The 24768-nt window shown below is 40.5% G+C and overlaps 5 protein-coding genes across 8 annotated transcripts; 3 read left to right on the forward strand and 2 right to left on the reverse strand.

The window, feature by feature from the left end:
* Nucleotides 1-1389: 1389 nt before the first annotated feature.
* Nucleotides 1390-6939, forward strand: LOC103987002 (UDP-glucuronic acid decarboxylase 6). Of its 2 annotated transcripts, none has more exons than XM_009405174.3 (14): nucleotides 1390-1505; nucleotides 1751-1829; nucleotides 2025-2135; nucleotides 2536-2622; nucleotides 3606-3693; nucleotides 3969-4060; nucleotides 4713-4777; nucleotides 4861-4949; nucleotides 5056-5133; nucleotides 5242-5335; nucleotides 5421-5487; nucleotides 5574-5637; nucleotides 6135-6175; nucleotides 6478-6939. In XM_009405174.3, the coding sequence occupies exons 3-14, from the start codon at nucleotides 2046-2048 to the stop codon at nucleotides 6661-6663; spliced, it is 1041 nt and encodes a 346-aa protein (XP_009403449.1). In that variant the 5' UTR covers nucleotides 1390-1505; nucleotides 1751-1829; nucleotides 2025-2045; the 3' UTR covers nucleotides 6664-6939. The 2 variants fall into 2 exon arrangements, with proteins under 2 accessions (XP_009403449.1, XP_009403448.1); XM_009405173.3 differs by having other exon boundaries at nucleotides 1391-1505; nucleotides 1751-1870.
* A 555-nt stretch (nucleotides 6940-7494) lies between these two features.
* Nucleotides 7495-10432, forward strand: LOC103987003 (small ribosomal subunit protein uS8). Its single transcript, XM_009405176.3, has 4 exons — nucleotides 7495-7606; nucleotides 9636-9779; nucleotides 9860-10020; nucleotides 10120-10432. Exons 2-4 carry the CDS (start codon nucleotides 9647-9649, stop codon nucleotides 10216-10218), a joined length of 393 nt encoding a protein of 130 aa, XP_009403451.1. The 5' UTR covers nucleotides 7495-7606; nucleotides 9636-9646; the 3' UTR covers nucleotides 10219-10432.
* A 403-nt stretch (nucleotides 10433-10835) lies between these two features.
* Nucleotides 10836-12788, reverse strand: LOC135675814 (protein SOSEKI 5-like). Of its 3 annotated transcripts, none has more exons than XM_065186363.1 (4): nucleotides 12690-12788; nucleotides 12300-12594; nucleotides 12151-12220; nucleotides 10836-12070 (listed from the first exon to the last, which is right to left on the reverse strand). In XM_065186363.1, the coding sequence occupies exons 2-4, from the start codon at nucleotides 12517-12519 to the stop codon at nucleotides 10993-10995; spliced, it is 1368 nt and encodes a 455-aa protein (XP_065042435.1). In that variant the 5' UTR covers nucleotides 12520-12594; nucleotides 12690-12788; the 3' UTR covers nucleotides 10836-10992. The 3 variants fall into 3 exon arrangements, with proteins under 3 accessions (XP_065042435.1, XP_065042436.1, XP_065042434.1); XM_065186364.1 differs by having other exon boundaries at nucleotides 10836-11089; nucleotides 11237-12070; nucleotides 12300-12751; XM_065186362.1 differs by having other exon boundaries at nucleotides 12300-12751.
* Nucleotides 12789-13509: 721 nt separating this feature from the next.
* Nucleotides 13510-15042, reverse strand: LOC135675396 (putative pectate lyase 21). Its single transcript, XM_065185548.1, has 5 exons — nucleotides 14916-15042; nucleotides 14314-14665; nucleotides 14020-14230; nucleotides 13874-13942; nucleotides 13510-13788 (listed from the first exon to the last, which is right to left on the reverse strand). The coding sequence occupies exons 1-5, from the start codon at nucleotides 15040-15042 to the stop codon at nucleotides 13510-13512; spliced, it is 1038 nt and encodes a 345-aa protein (XP_065041620.1).
* A 7893-nt stretch (nucleotides 15043-22935) lies between these two features.
* On the forward strand, nucleotides 22936-23992 carry LOC135675817 (zinc finger protein CO3-like). Its single transcript, XM_065186372.1, has 3 exons — nucleotides 22936-23217; nucleotides 23309-23428; nucleotides 23512-23992. Exons 1-3 carry the CDS (start codon nucleotides 22936-22938, stop codon nucleotides 23815-23817), a joined length of 708 nt encoding a protein of 235 aa, XP_065042444.1. The 3' UTR covers nucleotides 23818-23992.
* The last annotated feature ends 776 nt before the right edge of the window (nucleotides 23993-24768 follow it).

Genomic DNA, 24768 nt, shown 5'->3' on the forward strand with positions numbered 1-24768 from the left:
ATGGAAATGAAAAAAACTCAGAGAACTCTTAAATAAAATAAAACATATATATGATATTTAATATCTAATTTCCTCAAGTAAAGATTGTGATTCTACTGCCTCTCCTGCTCCCAATTCCCTGTCAGAATAATCTGTCTTCTTCAGAAAATAATTAATTGTTGTGGGTCAATCAAGCTGCAAGTAGTAAATTCATGGAGCTAAATCTACTCAACCAACACATGCATCATGTGTCATGCACATCAAGGCTGCCACAGCTAAGAGACAGGAGAATTCCATCCAGATTTGTGGGCAACAACCAAGACCCAAAAGTTCTTCATCCCCATTAGCTGTCTCCACAGACAAGGATTAATACCTCTCCATCAGCTCCTCCATGACCAATTCTTCTACTCCTCCTTTGATCCACTGTTCTGACAGTCCTCGAACACCTGGATTATTCAACCACAACCTGCACCAGTTTTGTTCTTCCTTTGCCTGACAACGCTGCCTCTTCAAAGAGATCCAAATACTGGAGGTGATGCCCGAGTGTTTGACCTAGACATCTGTGTTCGGTCAAACCACAACAACAAAACCGAGCAAAAAAGAAATCATTTCACTGTAATGTGCCAAACAACAACAACAACAAGAAGAACATGCGAGTCCTCATCATGATGTAGAAAACTCGCGGCCATTGACTTCTCCGTGACCGACGCCGTGGGCTCAGACTTGAGAGGCGAGGAAACGCCAAACAGTTCGCGGTGACGGACACCGACAGCTCAACCGCGTTCGGTGGGCAGCAGCGCTGCCGGGAGAAGGTGGTCGCCGGTGGGGCACAGCTTTCATGTGAAGACGAAGCAACGCCAAACCCCACCGACCTCGCATTGCATTCATTTTTTTGCTTGCGAAGGGAAGTCTGCATGTGCGCGTGTCATAATTTTATTGGCTTAACTCCTCAACCGAGTAATATGAATAATGATCATTTTAAACAAATAAAATTACTTTAAAAAACAAAAATCATTATATAAAATTATAGATATCTATCACTTATGTTAATAATATATTTAATAAAAATATAAATAATAAAGATTAATATTATAATAATTTATCTCAAAATTTGTGGTTTAGATGTGTAATTTTACTCCAATCTATTTTGCTTTGTGAGGAAGCGTGTTGCCATAATCCACGTGTTTTTGTTTTTAGAAACAAAAAAGATAGAAAGTTTGTTTTTTACATTTATCTCTAGAGATAAAAAAACAGATAATTCGGTAACTGCACGTAGTAGAGCGGTACACAGATCAATAGGAACCGTCTGATTCAAGGGACCCGCATCTTTCACGGCTGGAGATCAGAGATCGTGACGTTGCCGCCACCACAACAGGGTAATTTTGGCATGGCGGATCCCAAACCCCGAGCCGAGCTGAGCCGAGCGGCCTTTATAGCTCCCCTAAATCCCCCAAACCCCAAACCCAAATCCCTAATCTCATTCGGAATTCTTCATCCCCCGGCTTAATTCTTCGGATCTCTCTGCGGTAACTCTCTTCAACGCTTCCTTGAACTCTGGTTTTTTTTTTTTTGGCTGAAGATTGGATCTCTTAATGATAATGTGTCGTGTTAGTTGGACGTGTTTTTGATGATGAGGTAGTAAAATAGTGAGTTAGATCGGCGTCGTTTGGTGTATGGAGGGATTTCGCTCTCGAGAGCACTACCTTTGCTTGAATCCTAAGCTTACTGTCTTGCCTTGTATAAATTGAGCTGCATGTATTGTTTGGATCAGGCGGTGCTGGTGGTTCGGATCTATATAAGGTCCCTGGATCTCGAGAATTCTTCCGTGGGGTGCAGTGATCAGGAGAAAAGTAAGGATTTTGATCTGGTCGCTCGAAGAGATAAAACAAAGGTTCCTTTTTCTTTTTTTGTTGAAAGACCCTCATTTCGTATTTGAATTACTTTGTTCTTGAAATTTTTATCTTTGGTTCTATAAGATTTTGTTGCTTGATCCCTTTGGTTCTGGTACATCGATGTTCAATGAGATCTTGAAACATGCGGTGTAGGTTATCTAACGGATTTGAGGAATGGCGACGGAAGCAGCCAACGGTAACAATCATGTCGTGACAAAGAAGCCTCCGACCCCTTCCCCTTTGAGAAACTCCAAATTCTTTCAGGTTTGAAGCTCGGTTTCTGTCTCTGGATTTGGCTTGCTTAGTTTTGCATTTCTGGATTAAAGCATTTCTCATGTTGGTTTTAAGCTCCGATGATTCTAGATCGCTAGATCTTTGAGTAAGAAAGTTAGCTGATCTATGTTTTGTGCTAAAAGAGTTCCTCCAAGTTCAGTATAATTTACTACTTAATTTTGTGGAGCATTTGTTAACAGACTCGAGCTTTTGAAGAGTCTGGTCTCCCGCGGTATAATTTGCTGGACAAAATTGAATTATCATGTCCATCTTTGAAATTCGGGAATCATTTCCAAGATCTCATGGTCTTTGGTTTTTCTTTGTGCTGTATTTTTATTTCTCATGGAAAGAAAAAACATTCTAAGTTGACTTTGATCTTTCTTCTTGACAGTCCAACATGCGAATCTTGGTGACTGGAGGAGCTGGTTTTATTGGGTCTCATTTGGTTGACAAGCTGATGGAAAATGAGAAGAATGAGGTATGTGGTTGAACTACTTTAGCAGACTTTTGGGTTTGATATTGCTGTAATCATTGATGATAAATGAGATCATTTATCTTGGTTTTCCTGAAGAACTCATAATTTTAGGAGCCTTCTAAGATGTTTTTCTTTTCCTTCACTGGTTTATTCGATGTGTCTTAAACTGCATGCGTTAAACAAATATTTCTAAGTTTCATTGTGTCATTAATATTGCACTAGTTGTATATCAACAATCATTTTGACCTATATCTCTCTTTCTATGTCAGCCTCCTGAAGTTTTATAGTAAATTGTTCTTGTCATTTTATAGTATATGATAAATACAAATTATGTTTTTCACAGAGATAGACGCATGAGTACAAGTAGCAGATGACATGCATGACTGATTCCTCCAATGGGAGTATTTTTGTTAATATCTCTGTGAATTTGAGGTAGATGGAGATGCTTAAGAGAAGAAATGAAACAAAAAACTAAGAACCTATTGTTATGGTGTGCAAAGAAGGTCATTAGAAGTCATTTATATATTGATCAGTTATCCCGTTCACCATCTTTTTTCTAGTCAAACTTGTTAATGTAGAAAAGAACATAAACCAACTTGAAAAAAATTCATTGTGTGTTCTTTTCATGTTTCCATAATATTTCTACTTACTTTTGCTTCCATGATGGAAAAGATAACATTCGGTATTTGTGTTATACATAGCCCAAAAGTGGTGGGAAACTAATTGAAACTCAAAATAAGATGACAAATAGGATGATTTTGGTGACAGTACAAGCACATTACAGTGGATTAGGTATCACATTGATTACATTTATGTGCCATTTTATCTTTTTTCATCTATTCTTATATTGTTGCATGAACGAAACATTAATTGTTTCTGTCAAAATTATTTTTGCTTTCCTTTGATGTAAATACAAATTTTGTGTGAACTCTAGAGTAATTACATCATATACTCAAATGATGCGCATTTCCTTCCTTTGTTGCCAGGTAATTGTTGCTGACAATTTTTTCACTGGCTCAAAGGACAATCTCAGGAAATGGATTGGTCATCCAAGATTTGAGCTGATTAGACATGGTACTTTCTCATTAGATTAAATAACAATTGAGGCATGTTGGAAGTGTATTTCCATTTTTGTAGTCTTTTTATTCACGAGACTCTTGCTTAAGTTTGTTTCTTCATATCCCTAAACAGATCTGGATATCACATGGTTTAGTAAATAATGTCTACAAATTTTTGTATGCTTTATGGAACTGCTATAAAATATCTAAAATGATAAGAAATTTACTTGGTTTCCAACTACTTTTGCATTTTGTCTTCATACCTATAAACTTCTTTGTCCATCCTGTCAGATATTACTGAGCCACTGTTGGTGGAGGTTGATCAGATCTATCACTTAGCTTGCCCCGCTTCGCCAATTTTCTATAAACACAATCCTGTCAAGGTAAGAGTTTCTAGATGAGACTTTTAGGAATATGTCAAATGTTAATATCAATAGTAAAAGTTTTCTATCTTGGTATCAAGGTTATACCTTTTTGTTATTCTAGCATGTTTTACATTTCTTTCACTGGAAGAAAGCTCTGTTCCATGGTGCCTTGTACCTCCATGAAACTAGTAATTTCATTTATGTATATTTGACATTTTAAAATAGACCATTTTTCGACAACTGTAACTGAACTTCTAATTGTAGAATCTTATCCACATTTCCTGCTAGATTCTAGCAATCCATATGGTGACTGTCTTTTGAAGAGAATTATACACTAACACAGTTTTCTCAATTTTCTTCAGTATTTCATCTAAAGTCTTCGTATTTGCATGTGTTTTCTTCATAGCCTCTTAGCAGGCTTGCAAGTTTTCTTTTGTTATGCCTTTTTTATTGTTTTGCCGGCACCAGGACACCAATAATCCCTTTTTATTTCAAGCTGATGGAAACCTTCAATTATGAAGTTAACTTTCTAGTAGCTTCAATAGCTTTCTCTACCATTTTTAATAGATTGTGCTGCTCTTAAAGTTCAACTCACTTCACGTTGCTGTATGCATTTTTTGTTGGAAGTTCAACTAGAATTGAAAATAACTCAAAATGATGTCTTTAACAGACTATTAAGACTAATGTGATGGGCACAATGAACATGTTGGGGCTTGCAAAGCGGGTTGGAGCAAGGTATGGTCTAATCACTACTTGTATAATTAAGAATACTAGGAGCATAAGGTATATGCATATATTTTTATTTCCCTATGTTGCAGAATTTTATTGACTTCAACCTCAGAGGTGTATGGTGATCCTCTGGAGCATCCTCAGACAGAGGAATACTGGGGAAATGTTAACCCAATTGGTACATCTGTTTCTTTCTTGCGAGTCATCGTTTATTTTCTGTCCAGCAATGTGTTGCCCCCTCACTTAAATCACCTTTATAATTGTTTTAACTTTTACATTTTTAGGAGTGAGGAGTTGCTACGATGAAGGAAAGCGAGTGGCAGAGACATTAATGTTTGATTACCATAGGCAGCATGGCATAGGTGCAGTATTGTAATCTAAGGGGCTTGTTTGAGTAATGGTTTTGTTATTGACAAGGAGTTATCAAGTCCTTACCATCTGCTTTACATGTGATCATTATTCTCTACCAGAGATCCGGATTGCTAGAATCTTTAACACGTATGGACCTCGCATGAATATTGATGATGGTCGTGTTGTCAGTAACTTTATTGCTCAAGCGCTTCGGTAATCTTTTGTTCTCATCGACAATTGTACTGCATATTCCTTTGATCATGATCAATTATTTTGATCTGGTTATTATTCCATGCAGGGGTGAACCCTTGACGGTTCAAGCCCCAGGAACACAGACTCGAAGTTTCTGTTATGTCTCTGACATGGTAAAAGTTATTTTCTTCTTAATTGAGGTTATAGAGTTTTGCATTATCTGGTTTTGTCATGCTTATACATCTGATTTGCCATTTAGGTTGATGGACTTATTCGTCTCATGGAAGGAGAGAACACTGGCCCTATTAACTTAGGAAACCCTGGTAATTTCCATGATTTCCTCTTAGTTTCATGGTTGACTTGCAGTATACTCGTTCATCAAGAAGCATACTGCTTCATTGTGCCCCGTCTTCCTGTATCACAAGCCAAGAGAACAGGATATTGATCTGGAATTTTAGAAACTCGAAATTACTAGAAAAATAGGATTTTTGAGTTTTAGACAGCAGGGCCCTTTCATCTTTGTTTCTCGAGTGACTACATAACCACATGCTGTGAATCTCTTCGTGTTTGTGTGTCCTGTTCATTCACATAACATATCATAAAGTACTGATTACTAATATGTGATGGTCAATAGGAAAACCTACCCTGATTTAGGATTTATTCTCTCATTAAGTGGGCCTTGGTACAATGGTAAGATTGTACCTTTGCGACTTGGGAGAGTAGAGTTTGAATCGTGAAAAGTGTTCATGATACAATAATGCGATGTTATTAATTGTTAACGTTGGGATTAATCTCTAATCGAATCTTGCATTTCCTGAAGGTGAATTTACGATGACGGAACTTGCTGAGGTAGTGAAGGAGGTAAGTTGTATTATGCACTCTGAGCAACTTTACCCTTTTCTCGTCAAATATAAAAAAACTTTACCCCTTTAATCTTTATTTTTTTTCTTATTATGCTAAATGGAATAAACATCGGATTTTTTCTGACTGATTTTTTTGGTTAATTCATATGTTAGTTGTAGACAGGAAAAATAAAATAACATTTACATAGAAACTTTAAGAAAGAGTTTCACACCACACACTTTTCCTAGAGTTTCCAACATGCTAATCTCTATATCATCAATGGAGACATCCCAATAACCGAGCTCTATCATGTGTTGCAGTTGATTGAGCCATCGATCTCAATCAAAATTGTTGAGAATACCCCTGATGATCCGCGTCAAAGGAAGCCTAACATCGCAAAAGCAAAACAACTTCTAGGATGGGAACCCAAGATTACCTTGCGACAGGGTCTGCCTCTAATGGAAGAGGATTTCAAGCAGCGTCTCGGCGTGTCCAAGAAAGCATAGACTCCATACACCATCTCGACGAATTGAAGTTATGCCTTGGGAAAATGTTCTACTCTCATCTTAGAATAAATGATGTTTGTTTCCTATTTTTGATTGATTGTTAAAAGACTTTATATCTCAAGAAGGGGATTATAAAAGGATTATATTCGAGCACTGGAGAAGAAATTTGTGTAAGTAGTGAAGTTTAATGATTCCAGAACATATTTGGACTTTTTTTTTTATAAAGCAAAATTGTTATACAGAATAAAAATGGTTTAATCAATTCTCGTTTCGTGATGTTCTTCATTGTGGATGTGATCAAAGATGCAACTGACTCCTGGTTTCTCCCATTGAATGTCTCCTTTTCTAGCAAGTAGCAAGAACATGCAGAGTTTGCACTTCTTATCACACGCTGAACTAGAACAAACTGGGATGATGAAGCATCACTATTTGCTTGGAAAAATTTAGGACTTGTAGTCTTTAAAGATGACTGATACAGTCTGATCATACAAGGTTTTTCTTTCACGACAAAATCCAGACAAAAGTCGAAAATTGAACCGTAAGAACCATTAGACAACATCCTACTTGCCAAGAACTGGACCCATTTACGTCGAATTAGATTAAACCTTTCTGCCAATCTAAAACATGTACTCGATCCGAACTCGATCCCAGTAATCCAAATGGATCGATTTGTCCGGGTCGAGGTTGAGACACCTGCCACCAGACTCTGAGCCAGACCGGTCCCGTCCGGTCCGGTCCAGCTAAATTTCTAGGGCACTTGTTCTCCTACCATAGATCGACCGTTGGATCACGATCTAAGGGCTCAGAGTGACAGAAATTACTTGGGTGGAAGCATACTATATAAACCCCAGCCGCCATGCCCTCCCTTTCTCCTCCTCTCGTCCTTCTTTGTCGAGCCAGGGTCTTGGGCGGTCCTCACCTCGCCGAGTTCGTCCTTCCGAAGGTGCGATCCTCATCGGTTTCTTGCTCTCCTCTTCCCTTGGCCTCCATACATCCGCGATCAGATCGATCTGCTTCGAGATCGATGGTTGCCGTCTCATGATATCTGTTCGATCTCTTAGTGTTCATGTATTTCATGGATTTTTCTTGTAGAGTTTCTTAGATCTGGAGTTTTGTCGCACTCTGTGTTTCTTGGTATTGCCGGTCAAGATTGTTGCTTGTTTATCGGAAAGGTGTTCTTCTGTATGTAGAGACGGTGCATTCGCCATATCTAGTTTAAGGAGAAATCAAGCATTTGTCATGCTGCATTGCTTGTTTCGGCTAGTCTCTAATCCATTTGGTATTGCTTGGATGGCTGTTGTTAGTTGCCAACTGTGAAAGAACTCCTACGGTTGTGTGTTCTCGGAAGATAGGGAGAGTGGTTGGAATCATATCGTTTTGATACTTTAAACTTTTGCACTGATTTGTCAATCAAAGTGTAAAAGTTGCATATTGCCTCACCAACATATACGCTTGAAAGGTACAGTTTGCTTTGCACTTAGGAATAAGTAGTTAACAATAATGGGATTGATTGAGTTCACAAAAAAGAGAATGAAAAAAATGGAAGGTGAAAATTTGGCCCTAATTCCTGCTTGGCTTGCTGTAGGGAAGGGGGCTCTTTTTTTTTGTCTACTTCAACGTTGTATGCAATTCACCATCAGACCTGCTATGTTTATCCTCCATTTGAAATACCTTCTTGAATAGGAATTACATATCTTACGTCTTGTTTGCATTTATACTTGGACACATGATGCGGGGGCACATGTTCAAGTGTCCAAAAGGTTTGGATGTGTAAAATTTGTGTTCGAGTTAGATGAGTTGCTTTTTAGTTTAATAAGCCGGTTGAAATTATGCAAAAATGTCTTGAAATTTACATCCTTCATGTGGGGGTGTTGGAAGTTCTATTTGTGATAGTTGAAGTGTTATACAAATATGATTTGATTGGAATGAGGTCTCAGGTTTAAGTGTATGATCACTACAAAAGACTCTATGGCTACCATTGTTGCTTTATGACTGTTTTTGCCAACTAGAGGAGAGGAATGCACTGTCTAAATTGGATTATGAATCATCACAGGTTTGTGTACCATGCTCGTGGTACATAATGACTGCCCCCCTCGTGGTACATAATTATAGTATTCTTTTCATGTCGATTATTTTGCACTCTTTTGGTATCCTTCACTTGTTTTATCAGTGCAAGGTATCAAATCCCTTAACTAATGTTACTGTTAATTCTTTTTTGTGCCCTCTTCTCTTTCTTGATGGTCAGATTTGGCTGCTTTTGTCCACTCTATATTGACATCTGTAAACTTGGCAGCCATTGTACATAGCAAAAGTTTAAGCCAGTATTGTTTAATTTTGTGCATATTTTGTGGGTCAAATTCTAAGCTAAATGAATGATCACACATTCTATTAAGAAAGTTTTATGTTCTACACTTTATGCCACTTGGAACTACCAACTTTAAAATCAACATATATGTGATAGAATTCATACTTCAAACACTTTGATCTGAAGTAATTATTCTTTTTGGGTGGGTTAATCTGGTTGATTAAGGTTTGATTATGTTTGTAATGTTGGTTTTGAAACAGATGAATTGTTAGATAGAGTTGAAATAATAGCAGGTGCTAGACCTGAGTGAGACATGGACTTGAGTGTGCGTGCTTTTGCTGGTACCTTTTCAACCATAGATAAGGTGACATGGACCTAAACCCTGCCTTGCTGAGCAAAATTATATTCCAAATTTGGGCCTAGCTGTTCATTCCATTAGGAACAGGTTAGCAATATCACTTTATTTTGGTTCATAGAAGAATCCCTTGATGCTTGGTCAAGTAATCCTGCTTGTTCAGCAATCAGAGCAGCTTAATGTTTATACTTAACCAGAGTTGCAGCCTGGATGGCAAGTCTTGGCAAAGACTCCTTTTCTTTTAGTGGGTCATTGTGACTCCAGGTTTCTACTTTTCACCTAAATACATGTAACCAATTGTTCTTTTTACAGGCTTGATAAAGATGGTGAGAATCAGTGTTTTGAATGATGCTCTCAAGAGCATGTACAATGCTGAGAAGCGTGGGAAGCGACAGGTCATGATTAGGCCATCCTCTAAAGTGATAATCAAGTTCCTCCTTGTCATGCAGAAGCATGGTTAGTGATTCAACAATGTTTAGGTGGTGCAACAACAAACATTTCATTATGTTGATTCTCTTGCGCATATGTTTCCTCAGGCTATATCGGCGAGTTTGAATACGTCGACGACCACAGAGCTGGTAAAATAGTTGTTGAGTTGAATGGGAGATTGAACAAGTGTGGTGTCATTAGTCCTCGCTTTGATGTGGGTGTCAAAGAGATAGAGCCATGGACTGCTAGACTGCTCCCATCACGTCAGGTAAGTCAATTCAGTTGGTTCCTGCCATATTACTAAGTTATTCGAGTGAGTGGCATCAAGCTGTCATGATAAAAATCATTTTTAATACCCATAATGCAGTTTGGTTACATTGTGCTGACGACATCTGCGGGAATCATGGATCATGAAGAAGCTAGAAGGAAGAATGTTGGTGGCAAAGTACTCGGCTTCTTTTACTAGACGTGGGCTTTTTATTGAGCTAGCAGATCATAAATGGAGATCCTGGTTTTCTCAGTTGGAACAATCGTATTATTTTGTTTTTCTCTTGAACGTCTTGGATTTAATTTCCATATCAAACAAGTCAGAGGCTCGCTTCCTTTTCTTTGATAGACTTGATTTATTCTATGGAACGGTGAGAATCTTTTGGTTGAAAGTTTGCTGAAATTTTGGTTCAGTTCTTGGCAAATATTTGTTATAAAACAGGATTTAAAATCTCAATCCACTACAACTCTTGGACACTAACTTGGGAGTACATCTCTCATTCTCACTGTCATTTAGCTTCCTGTACACAGTTCTAGATGCTTTTACACTACTGAGAGATACACTGAAGGATCTGTGCTGGTTTCAGAAGCAACTGAACTGGAATCTTAAGCATCCTCAGGCACAAAGATACCTGTCAAACCATACACTTGCTAGGTGGGGTTTCTGCTGTAAGTCTTCTCCCTCTAATCTTAAGCAGTATGATTCAAATGGAACCAATGTGTTGTCAATGGGCAGTCAAGAGGAGTCAGCTACCGATATGTGTTCTTTCATTATATGTGCAACAGAGCCTAATACCAAATGGAGTTGCAGGGTCTACTAAGAAAAGAATCACGAAAGATCATAAGCACAAGCATGAACATGAACACCATCACTCGAGTTAATGGGGAAAGCTTGCGTGCTACTCTTCCTTTACACGCCTCACTTAGTTACATGGCTCTCTCTCTCTCTCTCTCCCTCTCTCTCTCTCTACTTCTAAGGTTTCCGTTCTTTCCTCGTCTTTGGCTTTCGTGGCACGCATCTCGTACGTGCGTCTTCTTCGACCTGCTTGCCCAAATCCATCTTCGATCCCCTGTTTGTGACACACCACGAAGTAAACAATATCAACAGCCGATTCTGCATCCACCAACTCAAAATACTATTCAGATTTCCTTTATCGCACTGATTGAGATCCATGAAAGAATCCGTATCAAGTTTTAGCTTCCTGTTTAACGCATACCTATCAGCATTGTCTGATGATGACCTCTTCAAGCTCGGAAGCTCTCCGCCTTCGCCATCGCCCACCATCTTGTCGGTCTCCACCAAGCTCCCGCTGAAGTACTCCTTGTCCTCCAGTTTAATGGCTCGGGAGCTCGGAATGCGCCCCATCGACGCGGCTCGACCGAGTCTTCCCATGTCCTGCGGCATCAGCGACAACCCGTTCGTCTTCACCGAGATGAAACCGCACGAGATCAGATGCATCAGCACCGCGGAGGCCCTCACTCTGCCGCTCAAGCAGCCGCCGTCCATCCGGTCCTTGTCGTCCGGCCCGACCGCGGCGGTCCGGCGGCAGTCGGCCTTGATCAACGATTCCAGTGTCTCCGGGCTGGATGAGGAAGGCGGCGGCGAGATCTCATCTCTGCTGAGCTCGGCGGCAGGGTTCTCCGTCACCACGGTTTTGAGCTTCTCCTCTCGCTTCTCTTCGCCGATGGGAACTCGCCACCGATGCCGCCTGTGCTCCTCGGTCTGGGTAGATGCGTCGGCGGACTTAACGGTGGGTTCGGCCTTCAGGTGGTTCTTGTAGACCTTATACTCGCTCACATCGATGGAGCTCCGAACCGCCTGCTTCGTCACGGAAGAGACGGCGGCATCATTTTGCGCGCATTTGGAGGTCTCCGAAGGCTTCTCGGAGCTGGTGGAGGAAGCGGAGCTTTCCTGGGAACCAGAGGAGGAGGAGGAAGGGATGCGGAGGTGGAGAAGCTCCGTTCCTTTGAGCACATACTCGTTGCCATGCACAGGGTGGATGAAGTCGCCTTCCGAGAGATCATGCCACACATACCCATTCTTGTAGCTCCTGATATCGCCGGAAGGCAGGGATTCAACACGATAGGCAAACGCACGAGCAGTAAGATCGTGTGGAATCACATCTCTTACCTTTTGGAAGACCAGGAGTACAACCCAGCCATGGCTGGGCCTCTGAGAACACGGAGACGGTCGACGACGTCTGCAGATGGAGCACGAAGGAGCTCAGGAGATCACAACAGAGATGAAAGAGACGAGGGCTTCTCTACCGTTGCGCTCACCTCTGAGGAAGAGCCCTTCCGAGGAGGAGACGGGGACTTCCATGAAGTGGGGGTGCTCCAAGTGCCCATTCCTCGAGAGGTAGTAAACCACCGCAGCTCTTCTCCCGGTGGTGGCTCTCGCCCTCGCCTCACCCCACACCATTCTCCTCTCTGGGCTCGTCTTCCACTCACTCCTCTGCTTCCAAGAAGGCTCAGCGCTTCCTCTAAAAGCGGCTGCCATTCTCTCTCTGGAGGTGGAACTGAGAGTGGGTATCTGAGGACAACAAGGAGGCAACAAAGTGGACTCATGTGATCACTGCACATAAAGTCGAAGCATTAAAAGGGTGATCTGAAGAGGACATGATGGAAGACAAGGGCTGTGGAATCCCCGAGGAGCGCAGAAAGTTATACCCAAGTCAACCATTGGCAAGCAAAGAATCAACTCCCCTGCGACGTTTAAGCATCTCACACACACTGACAAGGAGAAAACTGGAGGAGGAGGGCATGCATGCCATTGCCGATTTCAAAGAAAAGGTAGCGCCAGAATTTGTAGCAGCAGGTGATTGGATTAGTCAACTCTCAAGTGTGCTCTGTTGACCTTAAGCAAATTTGACTTTGTGTTCCTCTGTGTGATCATGATTTTTGAAACTGGGAACAGAGGCAACAGAATCAAACTCAAGATGCATTGTTCTTGTATGAATGTCGGCGTAGATTATGGGTTTTGTATTTGTCTTTTAGGGCTTTCCATGAGCAGTCATGTTGGAACACATGTAAGAGTCTCCCAAAGCCATGTCCATTCTTCCTGGTCATATCATCACCTACACGATCATTGTGCTGTCATCGTCGTCTCTCCTGTGAATCACATCTATTCAGTCACGCAGTACCAAGGTCATGTCCTTGCTCATATCAATTGTCTACTTGGAACATATTATAATCTTTGCTAATATCAATCTCCTCAGGTGTAGTCTCGGGGACATGGACAAATTGGCCTCAAAAGGTGGACTCCATGTGAACCTGATTTGGAAGTCAATGCAAGTGTTCGGCAGAGTACTTGTCTTGAGTCCTATTTTAAGGGCATCTTACAGCCATTGTATTATTCAAACAAGGAAGAAGACAGCTCCTTATGAAAATGTAGCAATTCCCTCCTAATATTTTTTTTCATTCACGGGATCAATTATTACTAAGAACAATGGCAAATGAGGAAAACAACAATGTATTTAGTTTGGTTGTCTCAAAGTAAGTAATGATCAAAGATGTTATGATCACAGCGGAAGCCAATAACAGCTAATCTGTCTTGTGGCCTCGGAATGGACTGCCATCCTGTGCAGACTTGGAGAACTTCTCTGAGAGAATCTGATGCAGGCTCCACTGTCCATGCTGCATGGTGTTCATGGACCTCGAACGCTTGATCGACACCGTCACCACTCAGTAAACATGGATTTGCATCATTGAGAAACAAGTCTCCTTCGGACTTTATGCATCCACAGGTCTCTTCTTCCCTATCTGCTGCCTGCTCAAAATCCATGACCGCCACCATATCAGCATCAAAAGCTACTAAGACACTTGCTTGGTGGCATAACAAGCTTAGGAGATACCTTCTCAGTTAGATACATAAAGACCATCTTCCTCTCTCCTGCTTCATATATATTGCACTGAGACAAAATCTATAGGGGAGACAGTGAGAGATAACAATTCATGAAGTCCAAGAATTCATTCATTCGAGAGTAGGATTTAGTTAGACCTGTGAATCTACACTAGCACAAGCAGCATAGATTCCCCAGTTCCTGGTGTAGTTGTTGTAAAGATGAACTTTGCCGAATCTAACACGAGGATGTCGCTGACATGTTCCATCGAAGAAACAGTGATGAATGGTCACACGAATGCACCTGTCGGCGACGTTACTGCTGCACCCTCCGATGAGTATCGTCTTGTTATGCTTTGAGAAGTAGCATCTGTCCATATGAGTAGAGAAGGTTACCTTCTTGGATTCTGCATGTTCTAGTTGCGGAAGATGATGTTACGGAACATTGTTTACCTTGAAACCGTGATATCAGTACTCTCACAAGTGATGTCGATTAGTCCATCAGAATAGTCGCGGAGACTACAGCGATCTATCCATACGTGCCTCGACTTGGGCTTTATCTGGATCGCATCAACGTCGTCTCCCCTTCCACCTTCGAATTCCAAGTTGCATATGATGACATGCTCACAAGCTCTCAACTGGAGTCCATTCCCCGTCACCTTAACCTTCTGTCCTCGGCCGTCGACTGTTTTATAGGATGAGACCATCAAGAAGGATGACAGATGAATAGTTCCTGAAACTTCAAACACAATCCACAGAGGTTCTTTGCTTCGACATCCTTCTCGAAGTGAACCGCATCCATCATCTGTGGAAATGCGAGGAGAAAAGAAAGGGTGTTACTTTTAACTCCACAAGCTTGGAACAATAAGCGGCACGATGAAAGATTGCTTGTTGGATTCGTGTGATCTGATGAAATGATTCATCTAGAAACACAACTAGTTTCATGAGGTGGACGATGACTCGTGTACCGATCAAACTCAATGCCTCTTGCCTCATGTGGGATTGATAGGAGAATCAAGAGGATGGGAGAGAAGACAAATGTGCGGACAGCCTACCCTCTAAGCTCGTGACGTGATACAGACGTCCATGGAGTCCTCCGATGGCGTGGCGGCCGAAGCCCTCGGCCTGGCCGGCGAGGGCGCGCAGGCTGTCATCGGCATGGGCGTACGGTAGAGTCGGCATGTCATCGTCCGCGGGGGCCACACGGGGGGCGGGAGGTTGACATGGGATAGCAGAAGGCAGACGAGGAGGATTTTGGCGGAAGATGTATCGCCTTCAGGACTATCTACCATGGGTCCCATGACATTTCTCCAATCAGCACACGGGTATATAGAGAAACAAAAGCATACTTTAGCGCCGTTAGGTTTCGCGGGCGTTTCGGTAACGGCTGCCGGTGCAGCGCGTTTCAATCGGAGCCGTTAAATTGCATGCAACGCCCCCGTGCGGCAATCAAAACAGTCACTAATTAAAGAGACCTTAACAGCTTCCTGAGATAATAATAATTTAAACGAATATTTTGCAGTAACAAAATGAAATGACAAGATAAAAATCAAAATAAATTCTTCAGAACACAATCCTGAAATCTTTGTTGGGTCAATTTTAATCCATAATTTTGCAATAAGAAAAACCCTAACAAAATTGACATATATATATATATATATATATATATATATATATATATATATATATATATATATATATATAAACACACGCACACACTTTATATTAAAGAATATATGATGAATTATGTGAATTTAATGGGCCTCAACAGCTGGCCCATGGGCTTAAACCCGAAAAGGAAATCAAAGGTCCTTTCAAATCGCCTTTGATGAGCTTTCACCACACGAAACCCTCTCCCTCCCACGCCGCTGTTTCCCGCCCTTGGTCTCGGGCGCGACTCTCTTCCACGACCTCGCATCCCTTTCTACGATCTCGACGCCGGTTGGCGGATCCGCCTCGTCGGAGAGCAGGGGCCGAAAGGATGCGCGGCCGAGGGCGGTGGGGAGGGCCACGGAGCTCGCCTACGCTGCCGTCGTCTAAAACCGCCCACCTTTTCCCTCCTCTCCTCTCTCCCCTAAATGCATTCCATGTGAAGCTTCTGTTACCGAAGATGGCGATTCAGGTCGTATAAGTGAGCGTATATCAGTTTATTCTACTTGTTATGGTTCCTGATCTTGTAGATTCTGGATACGCTTTTCTGCCTATGTCTCATCGACTCATTTGCTGCATGAACCGAACTTAGATTTAGGTTTTTCTTATTTTTTTTAAATCTTTATGAGAAATATATTGTATTTAAAGATTCGATAACTTTTTATTTAGAGTAGGAGTAGGGAAGGTGTTACAGTTTCTTGAGTAATCACTGTTCTTAGTTAAGGTTTGAAGGAGGTACAGATTTGCTGAACCTTAATATGCTTGGAAGTGAAGGAAAGAATCAAAAGAAACAAACTATATAAGCATAGGGATTGCTTTCTACGTGCTATGACTGCAATAACCTCTACATGAGTGAAGTATATGTGGCTATTTCTCTCTCTCTTTTTTTTTTAAAGTTGAGTGAATTCTATATATTTGAGGTATAGTCGATTTTTAGGAAATAAATGACTAGGATTTCTTTATTAAATAAAAATAATGTTGTTTTCTTGGCTACTTGTCCTTGAACTTCTCTTCTTCCTCTATGTTGTTTCATGTCTAACCCTGTCTTCACTTCACCTGCTTCTCTGTACATTCGTCCACCCGTATCAACTAATTCTCAATAATTGTTGAGGACGCCAAATGTCAAATGAGTAAGCCACTCTTGTGGCATTATTGAAAAAGAAATCATCCTACAAGTTTCTAAGAATATAAAATTTGAATAGAGAAGGAGGCGCTTAATGAAAATTCAAAAGAGATTCTCCTCCATGATTCATCACATGAATAGTTTCCTGTCAACTCTTATTTTGCTCTGGAATTTGTGATTAATCAATAAGATTTTGTGTTTAAGGCCCACTGCTATGAGCGTGGGACTAGAGGGATGAGTTCCTTTGCTTGCCCAGTTAGTTATACAGACTGCAACCTTGTTAACACCATAACTATGGGACAGATATCTAATCAGGTCATGGCTTTGTCTACAGAAGTGGGTCCCAGGGCCAAGGTATCCAAAATTTGGTTCGTCTCCCCACAATTTGAGGGTGGTTTGGCATAAGAAATATCAGTTCCTTGAATTTGGGTCATAATTCCTGATCTTGAACCCTGTCCTATCAGGTTTATTAGTTGGAAGTAGCAGCATCAGTTATTTTGAGAAGATCGAAGAAGAGAGGAAAAATCTGACTTCTAAGTTTACAGGCTTGTTGCCAAGCTGTTATTATGATTACATCCTTGTTGCTGCCACTGATCAGAAATGAGGTTGTAAGAGGAGTGAGAAGGGCCAAGTCACTGGATTTAGCATTGACCCAAATTCGGGCAAGCTGAGAATGTCATCCAATTTCTATTAATTTGACCCTAGGATAAATCCAAAACTGATGAAAAGGAATTGAGAGGAAAAGAGGAGAAATGGAGAAGAGAAGAAAAAGAAGAAAAGGAAGGAAAATGGAAGAAAAATTTATTAACTACTGGGATGTCTCAACAGAGACAAAAAAAAAGTTATTGTTTAATGGGTTTAAAAATAGTTATTTTTTTAACCATATAAGAGCCAAAAAAAAATCAAAATATTAATTCTACAGTAAATATATTGATGTTTTTTAAGGTTCTTCCTTCTATTGTGTTTCTAGTGATTAAAAGACATGTTCAAGCTATATATATATATATATATATATATATATATATATATATATATATATCTTATGCTCAAGTGGTTCTATTATTTTTTTGGCCATGTCCAGCCCACTGGGTCTGAAACTGCCCAGCCGATGAACAGGTCTGGCACCAAGGTTGCAAAGTTTCTTACCTGGTTGACTGAGCACTATTGGCATGACATTGTATGACAATTTATCTCAGAGTAGCCTATTGTTTGAATAGTTAATTATGAACATGCGTTGTGTTATTTGTGATAACTAGTACCAATAAGTCTGTGAGTTTGCTTTTGTGATGTCTTGTGGTAGGAGTTACCATTTAATAAGCATTAAGTGATATTTAACTTGTATATGATGCCAACAGATGTTTTTAATCGTGGACCTACATGGACAATCTCATAAGAAGCGAACAAGATGCTGTTTGAGGTTCAGAGGAAATATCCATCTATAAGATTATGTGGTATTATAGAAACTAGTAAAAGATTTTGTGAGGTGATTTTTCTTAGCTTGGTTAACACACTTATCCCTTGCACCAAGAAGATGGCAAGTTTGGCCTACTCAAAACCACTTTGAGTTTTTTCTGTCTGGCTGACAGCCACTATGCAGGCAACTTCTGAAAAAGAGTGTGGAAAAGATCTTTGCTGATTCTCCTTCTCTTTTACATTCTATACTTCAGCTAATAAATAAATGCTTTTATGCTTAAACAAAATTTCTTCATCAAGAAAACATGTATAGCATCGAAGTATTTCAATGACTTTATTGAAGCACACATGGAATGCTTTTGTTGGACTCAGAAGAAAATGATATTGGTTTGTCATCAGATGCAATATTCTAGGAACCAATATGCAGTAAGATTGCTCAAGAAGAAGCATTGGATGCTGGATAGACCAATCATCTCCCGGAGGGATTGCAAATCCTTAGTTCTAGAGGTCAACAAAATCCTTCTCCAATATGGTTGAATCATAGTTATATTAAAATTGTGTTTTTATGATCATCTATGGTCATGAATTTTGCAGGAATAGTGACATGAATTGTGAACACATAGCTTGCATATTAATTGTATTTGCACAAATCGTGACATGTTATGTCAAAAGCTGTGTTCTGTGAAATCCTTAACACATATCACCTAACAATAATTGCATGTCCAGCTGTGGTCTAGTGGTATGACTATTTTGTCTGTTGACCTACTAAGATAAAAGCTTAGGACTATCAGGATGGCACCATATCCTAATTCTTCCACTTATCTTTACATGTTGCTATGAGTGGATGAGAGTATAGGTACGTGACAAAGAAGGAATGCAAATCTGAAACCTGAGATTTTCATGACTACCATACAGTATTTACTATATAACTCTTCTCTGCTTGAATGTCAATATTTGTCACATAGAGCAAATTAAAATGACATTGTATCTGCATGACAATCTTAGAATAATTAGCAGCATTCATTTGAGCTTCAACATTTCTTCTCATCACAGGTTATTTCCTGTAACTGATGCTGAGACTTAGTCATTGGCAAGATCACCTCTGCATTTACTTCTCTTTCTGATAATTGCAGCATAGTTTCTCGAATTGGGATCAAATATTTGCAATCAATGATATTTCTGGGTGCACACGAACTTCAAGCTGGTGTTCTGCTGCTGTCTGCTTACATCAATGCGATACACAACTCTTGAGATGGGCCTCTGATGATTTGTGGAATATGCACAAGAATGGACTCTGATTGGTTTGGTCCTGCTGATTTTGCTATGTACCAATCGACAACCGAAACAACACAGGACTATTGACCGAACGAACATACATCCTGACCAATAGGAGAGCGTCATGTCTCTTTCTAACTCTATTACCTAGTACCTCTGCAGGCATCCAAGTTCTCAGGGGAAATCATTCTCCCAGTGGCCTCGTGAGAAGTTACCTTGGACTAATTAGAGGATGCTGGTGGACCTTAGTTTGGGTCGAAACCTGCTTGCAAGGGTAGTCCTTACAAGATTTGGTAATTCTGCAATCTTTCTCATATTTGGAAGTCTAGTTGAAAGGGAAAGGATTTGAAAGCATGTTAGTTTTATAGTACCAAATTGGGAAGGCATTTATTGAGTTATTCCCAAGGACATTAGATGTTCTGAATTGAACATCCTTTATCAGTGGAAGCGATGAGGATGAGACTTGGTACAACGATGAAGTTGCTCCTTTGTGACCTAAAAAATCAGGGTTCGAGTTACAAAAATAATTTTTTTAAATATTTAAAGATAAGACTCTGTATATTGTCCCTTCTTGGATCTTGTATTGGTGGGAGTCTCATGCATTGGGTATGCCTTTTTATTAGTGAAAATGATCAGACCCAGTGATTAACAAGCCAAAGTTGCTGCTGAAACTTTGATTGTTTCTTTCATGGTGTTCGTTATTTTATCCATTGATTATCTCTTTTACATGGGAAAAGTGGTAGGACCTATAGTCAAATGCAAGTTGACCAGCCATTGATGTGCTAAAACGTCAGGGAGCAATATGGGTTGCATTACCACAGTGTATTGCTTGGAAATGAGTGGTCCACTGGTGTGACCGAAAAATCTGCACTATATGTTTTGAGTTGGGATACCATCAACTCCTGTATGCTTCAACTCTTATTAGTTGTTTTGGGTTGGTTAGATTAATTGAAATGAAATGAAATCATTATTAGTTGCATGAGAAGAATCACAAGCTCTTTTGCAGGTCACTTTGTTCAATCTAATTAGTTCTTACTATGAGTTTGGCAACTGAACAACTCACATGGATTTGTTGCACTTGTATTTAGTACTGGCACATTGTTTCTGATTGTTGATCAGCATTTTCTATTTCAATGAGGAGATGGATCTTAAGAATTGATCACCTTCTTGCAAAGTAGTTACATGCCATCAATGGGGAACTAAATTGGACGAACTCCTTATTTGCTGTCTTATTTATGAGGAGTCTTGGGGCTCATTTTTCATGTTCTTATCTTGGTTATTTGTTCTAACCACATGAGCTTGTATCCTGTCTTTGCAGCGACCCATTGTCTCAAATTGAATCAAAATTTGAAGGTAATTTCATCATTACATCGTCAGGTATCAATCATCCCCTTTGGTTCACTACGCACTAAACACCATTAGTGATGATCTCGTGACTGATTAAAGTGAAGGTATCGTAATTGTTTAAAGTTATGAATTATGATAGTGGCATCATTGGATTCTCAGAATGTGGAATGCTATGAGGATGGTGGTAAAGCCAAACAGTAGGATGTTAGCATTCAGGCTTTCTTTCGAATATTAGCCTCCTTTCCGCCCACATCCCAATAGCAGCTGTCTCCCCTCTATCTGCTATGTGTGCAGGAATGCTCATGAAATATGCTTTTAAAAAGTTTTAAAGTTATGATGTATAGTTTTGGCCTATATTCCTTGGTGTTTTGGTAAGGTAGTCTTTTGCAATCTCCTATTTCTATTGAAGATAGTTTCTCTCTATCTGTTTTTTGCATACAAATGTTATCTCATTTTGATTCTTTATAGATCCTACATTTTGTACCTATTTTATAGTTCAATTAAATTAGTGAATTGATTAATTTATAGGTAAGGATACATAAGAAAAAAAACACAAAAAGGTTCTTCAATAGATTTGACTAGAACAGTCATGTCAAATCAGGGAGTCAAATTGTCTACTGGGGACATTTGAGATGATGTCACTGTGGCTACTTTCTCATGGTGGGACTTGGGACTCTCATTCCCTGCCATTTGGGATCAGACCCTACTCCTACACTCCACCAATCAATAGCTGACATACATGTTTCTTTTCCATGACAAATTCTTCTCTTACATATAGCATTACCATTCATGCCTGTTCATGGGTAGAGGCTAAGCAGGGGGGAAACAAGCTCATCATAGTATATGTAGAAGTGGCCCCATTGTTCAACCCTACTACTAGTCTGATCCCACATCAAACAAAAAAAAAAGAAAAAACTAGTCTGCATATTAAGGCTTTTGCTAAAATGTAGGTTCGGCAAAACATTTTTATTTGACTCTAAATTTGGACTGGCTCAGATGGGATCTCAAGTGCTTGCCACACTGTTATTTTTTAATTCATGGAGATGTTGATTTGTTATTGTCTTTCATGTCTATTGGAATACTCTAGGAAATCAGGACTGATTAAACATGTAATTTATCTCCATATGTTATTTTTATGAATAATAATTGGTCAATTGTATCAGTTTCAAATTACTCGAAAAAATGAGAAAAAAACTTGGGAGAGACAGCTGTGTGTTTTTTAAAATCATGAACCAGAGTGTCTTGATTGCTTACAATGCTTATAATGTACTAATCACTCAGCTTGTGAAAACAAAAAAGATTCTCATGCAAGTTTGTGAAAACTGCATGCCCTTTTCTTGTGCAGGGAATTTGTTCAACCAGTAAAGCAGCTCCTCCTCATCCTTTGCCACAACTACTGTCCTTGGAACCCTTGCCTTGAGCATTTGTGTGGCACATTCTTATTGATCGAAGCCTCATTCTGATTCTGCCCATAATATCATCCCTCAAAAGGTTAGGGGAGAGATGCCTTTCTTAATGGAGATTACTGTTCATTGTTTGTTTCTTCATTTTGTTGTCAACTTGATAACTAAACAATATATTGATCCTTGTTCTCATAACAAAGTACCCAATTTGCGGGACTCATTTGAATCAGTTCTTATGTTTCTGTACTTGAAATTTTTATCTCAAAATACAGCAGCAGCATCTGCTAAAGATGATTGAGAACAAATCAGATAGATTGTTAAAACCTTTTTAATATGAATTGGCTGGATTCTTATGCATTATTATATATATATATATATATATATATATATTTTTAAGAAAAGATCCTCCCATCCTCTTCCAGAATGCAAATTAGGAATCTCTTTCAGAGGAAGAAAAACAATATAAAGCATTTCAAATCCAGTTTCATGGAGCATCAAATCCAAAGCAAATTATTAGTTTAATAGAGAGTTGAGATCATACGCCTCCTTTCGGACAGTAGGAATCTGGACACCCTATGACTTACTGGTATACTCTGCTGAACGCACGAAGTCGTAATAATCCACAAGAAAAAGAACTCCTTTGAGCTAATAACATGATGCTACAACAACAACACTCGATCTTTATAGTCCGCAGCCGAGGTCAGTGGTTACCTAAAAGGCCGGGGAGTAGCCCTACACTGATGCCGGGCCTACGTCTCTGGGACCCACCCCGTGGTCAACCCGCCACCCTCTTCCCGGCCTCGAGCTCCATTTATAGGGGGAGCCCACTCCGCCTCTCCCCTCTCCTCAACCCCAACCAACGCTATGTTCCATTCGTTCTCCTCCTCTAATGGCGACGGCAGCCTCCACCACCCGGTCTCCACCTCCTCCGTTCCTCATGGCCTCCTCCCTCTCCCCTCCTCTTCTCTTCCCGATTCGTCCTCCTTCCCCACCGGATGCTATCTCCACAGGAGCAGCAGCACCCACTCGCTGGCTTTCCACCACCACCTTTTGAAGTCCATAGACGCGCCGCAGCCGGCCTACTCGTCGTCCCCGTCCTTCTCCTCCTGCCCTGTGAGGCGGGTCGTCAGCACCGGCGACCTCCAGGTTGCCAAAGCCTCCATATTTCTCCGTTTGCATCCGTCGAGTTCTCACTTTGGATGGTTTCTGACGCCCAAAATCGAATCTTTGATAACAGCGGATGCATGGCGTGCGAGAGACTCCCAGGGTCCGGCGATACAGCGCGGAGGAGAGGAAGGAAAGGATCGAGAGATACCGGAGCAAGCGTAACCAGAGGAATTTCCGCAAGAAGATCACTGTGCGTAGCCATCCAATCCTGACGTTCATTTCGTTTTCCTCCATCAATGGGTTTGTTACTTCATGCTCCATCTCGGATTCCAGTACGCGTGCAGGAAGACGTTGGCCGACAGCCGGCCGCGAGTGAGGGGGCGGTTCGTGAGGAACGGCGAGACGGAGACGGAGGTTGAGACCGAAACAGAGGCTGCGGCGGGGAACAGTCTCGAATGCTTTAGCTACGGCAACGACGAGCAGAACCAGAGCCGCAGCAGCATGGGCGGCGGTAATGGCGGCGAGTGGAGCAGTCAGTTGCAGACGGCGCTGGAGACGGACGAGGAACACGAGGACTACTACGACGAGGAACTCCTCTCCATCTTCGCCGACGTCTTCTCCCTGGATATCCTCTCCTGATTGCCAAAGAGAATGACGCCTCGTGGCTGCAGCTCGAGGAGACCCTGTTCTTCTCGGTGACTCTTCCATTGAGTCGATGCCACTGGATTTGTCTCCTTCCATGTCGGGTTTTCCTTGCTTTTAAGAAAGCAAGGTTTACCAATAATTAAGAGTCAACGTTAATCTAAGGAGTCAATGGGAGCGATCCCTTCACAACCAGTAGAAGACATCTGAGTTGACCATGAATAGAAGACATCTCAGTTGATTGGAAGAAAAAACTAATTAATTTGGGAAAAGCATAGTCATCTAAGATAACATAGTATCATAAATAAAAAATAATCAACTACACATGAGCACTATATCGTAATCCAATAATAGAGCATAAGTGACGAATCCACATAAACTCTTTTACTCTTTTCAATGTTGAGCATCACAAAAATATGAGAACTCAGTTCTAAAAGCATCAATTTCACCTGCAAATAAACAGTTTGTATAAGTCAACATTAATTTGATTACTCATCGGTAGCAATCCTTGACAATGAAAAGAAGACATCTAAGTTGATTGAGAAAAGAAAACATTCAATTTCGGAAAGGTGTACTCATCTAAGATAATATAGCATCATAAACCAAAATTGTCAGCTATCAAAAAAATTTCTTTTCTTGATAATGAAAAGAACACTATCAATTTCACCTACAAACAAACAGTCTGTATAAGTCAACATTAATCTGAATAGTCAACGATAGCAACCCTTGACAATGAACAAAAGACATCTAAGTTGATTGAGAAAAAACATTCAATTTTGAAAAGGTATAGTCATCTAAGACAACATTACATCAGAAACAAAATTATCAACTACAAATGAGCACTACATGGGAATCCAGTAACAAAACATAGGTGGTGGTGAATCCACAAAAACTCTCTTTTTGTGATGTTGACCATAACAAAGCATTAGTTTTGACATAACTCAGTTC

The sequence above is a fragment of the Musa acuminata genome, chromosome BXJ1-6 (assembly GCF_036884655.1).
Source record: "Musa acuminata AAA Group cultivar baxijiao chromosome BXJ1-6, Cavendish_Baxijiao_AAA, whole genome shotgun sequence".
In the NCBI taxonomy this organism is placed as follows: domain Eukaryota; kingdom Viridiplantae; phylum Streptophyta; class Magnoliopsida; order Zingiberales; family Musaceae; genus Musa; species Musa acuminata.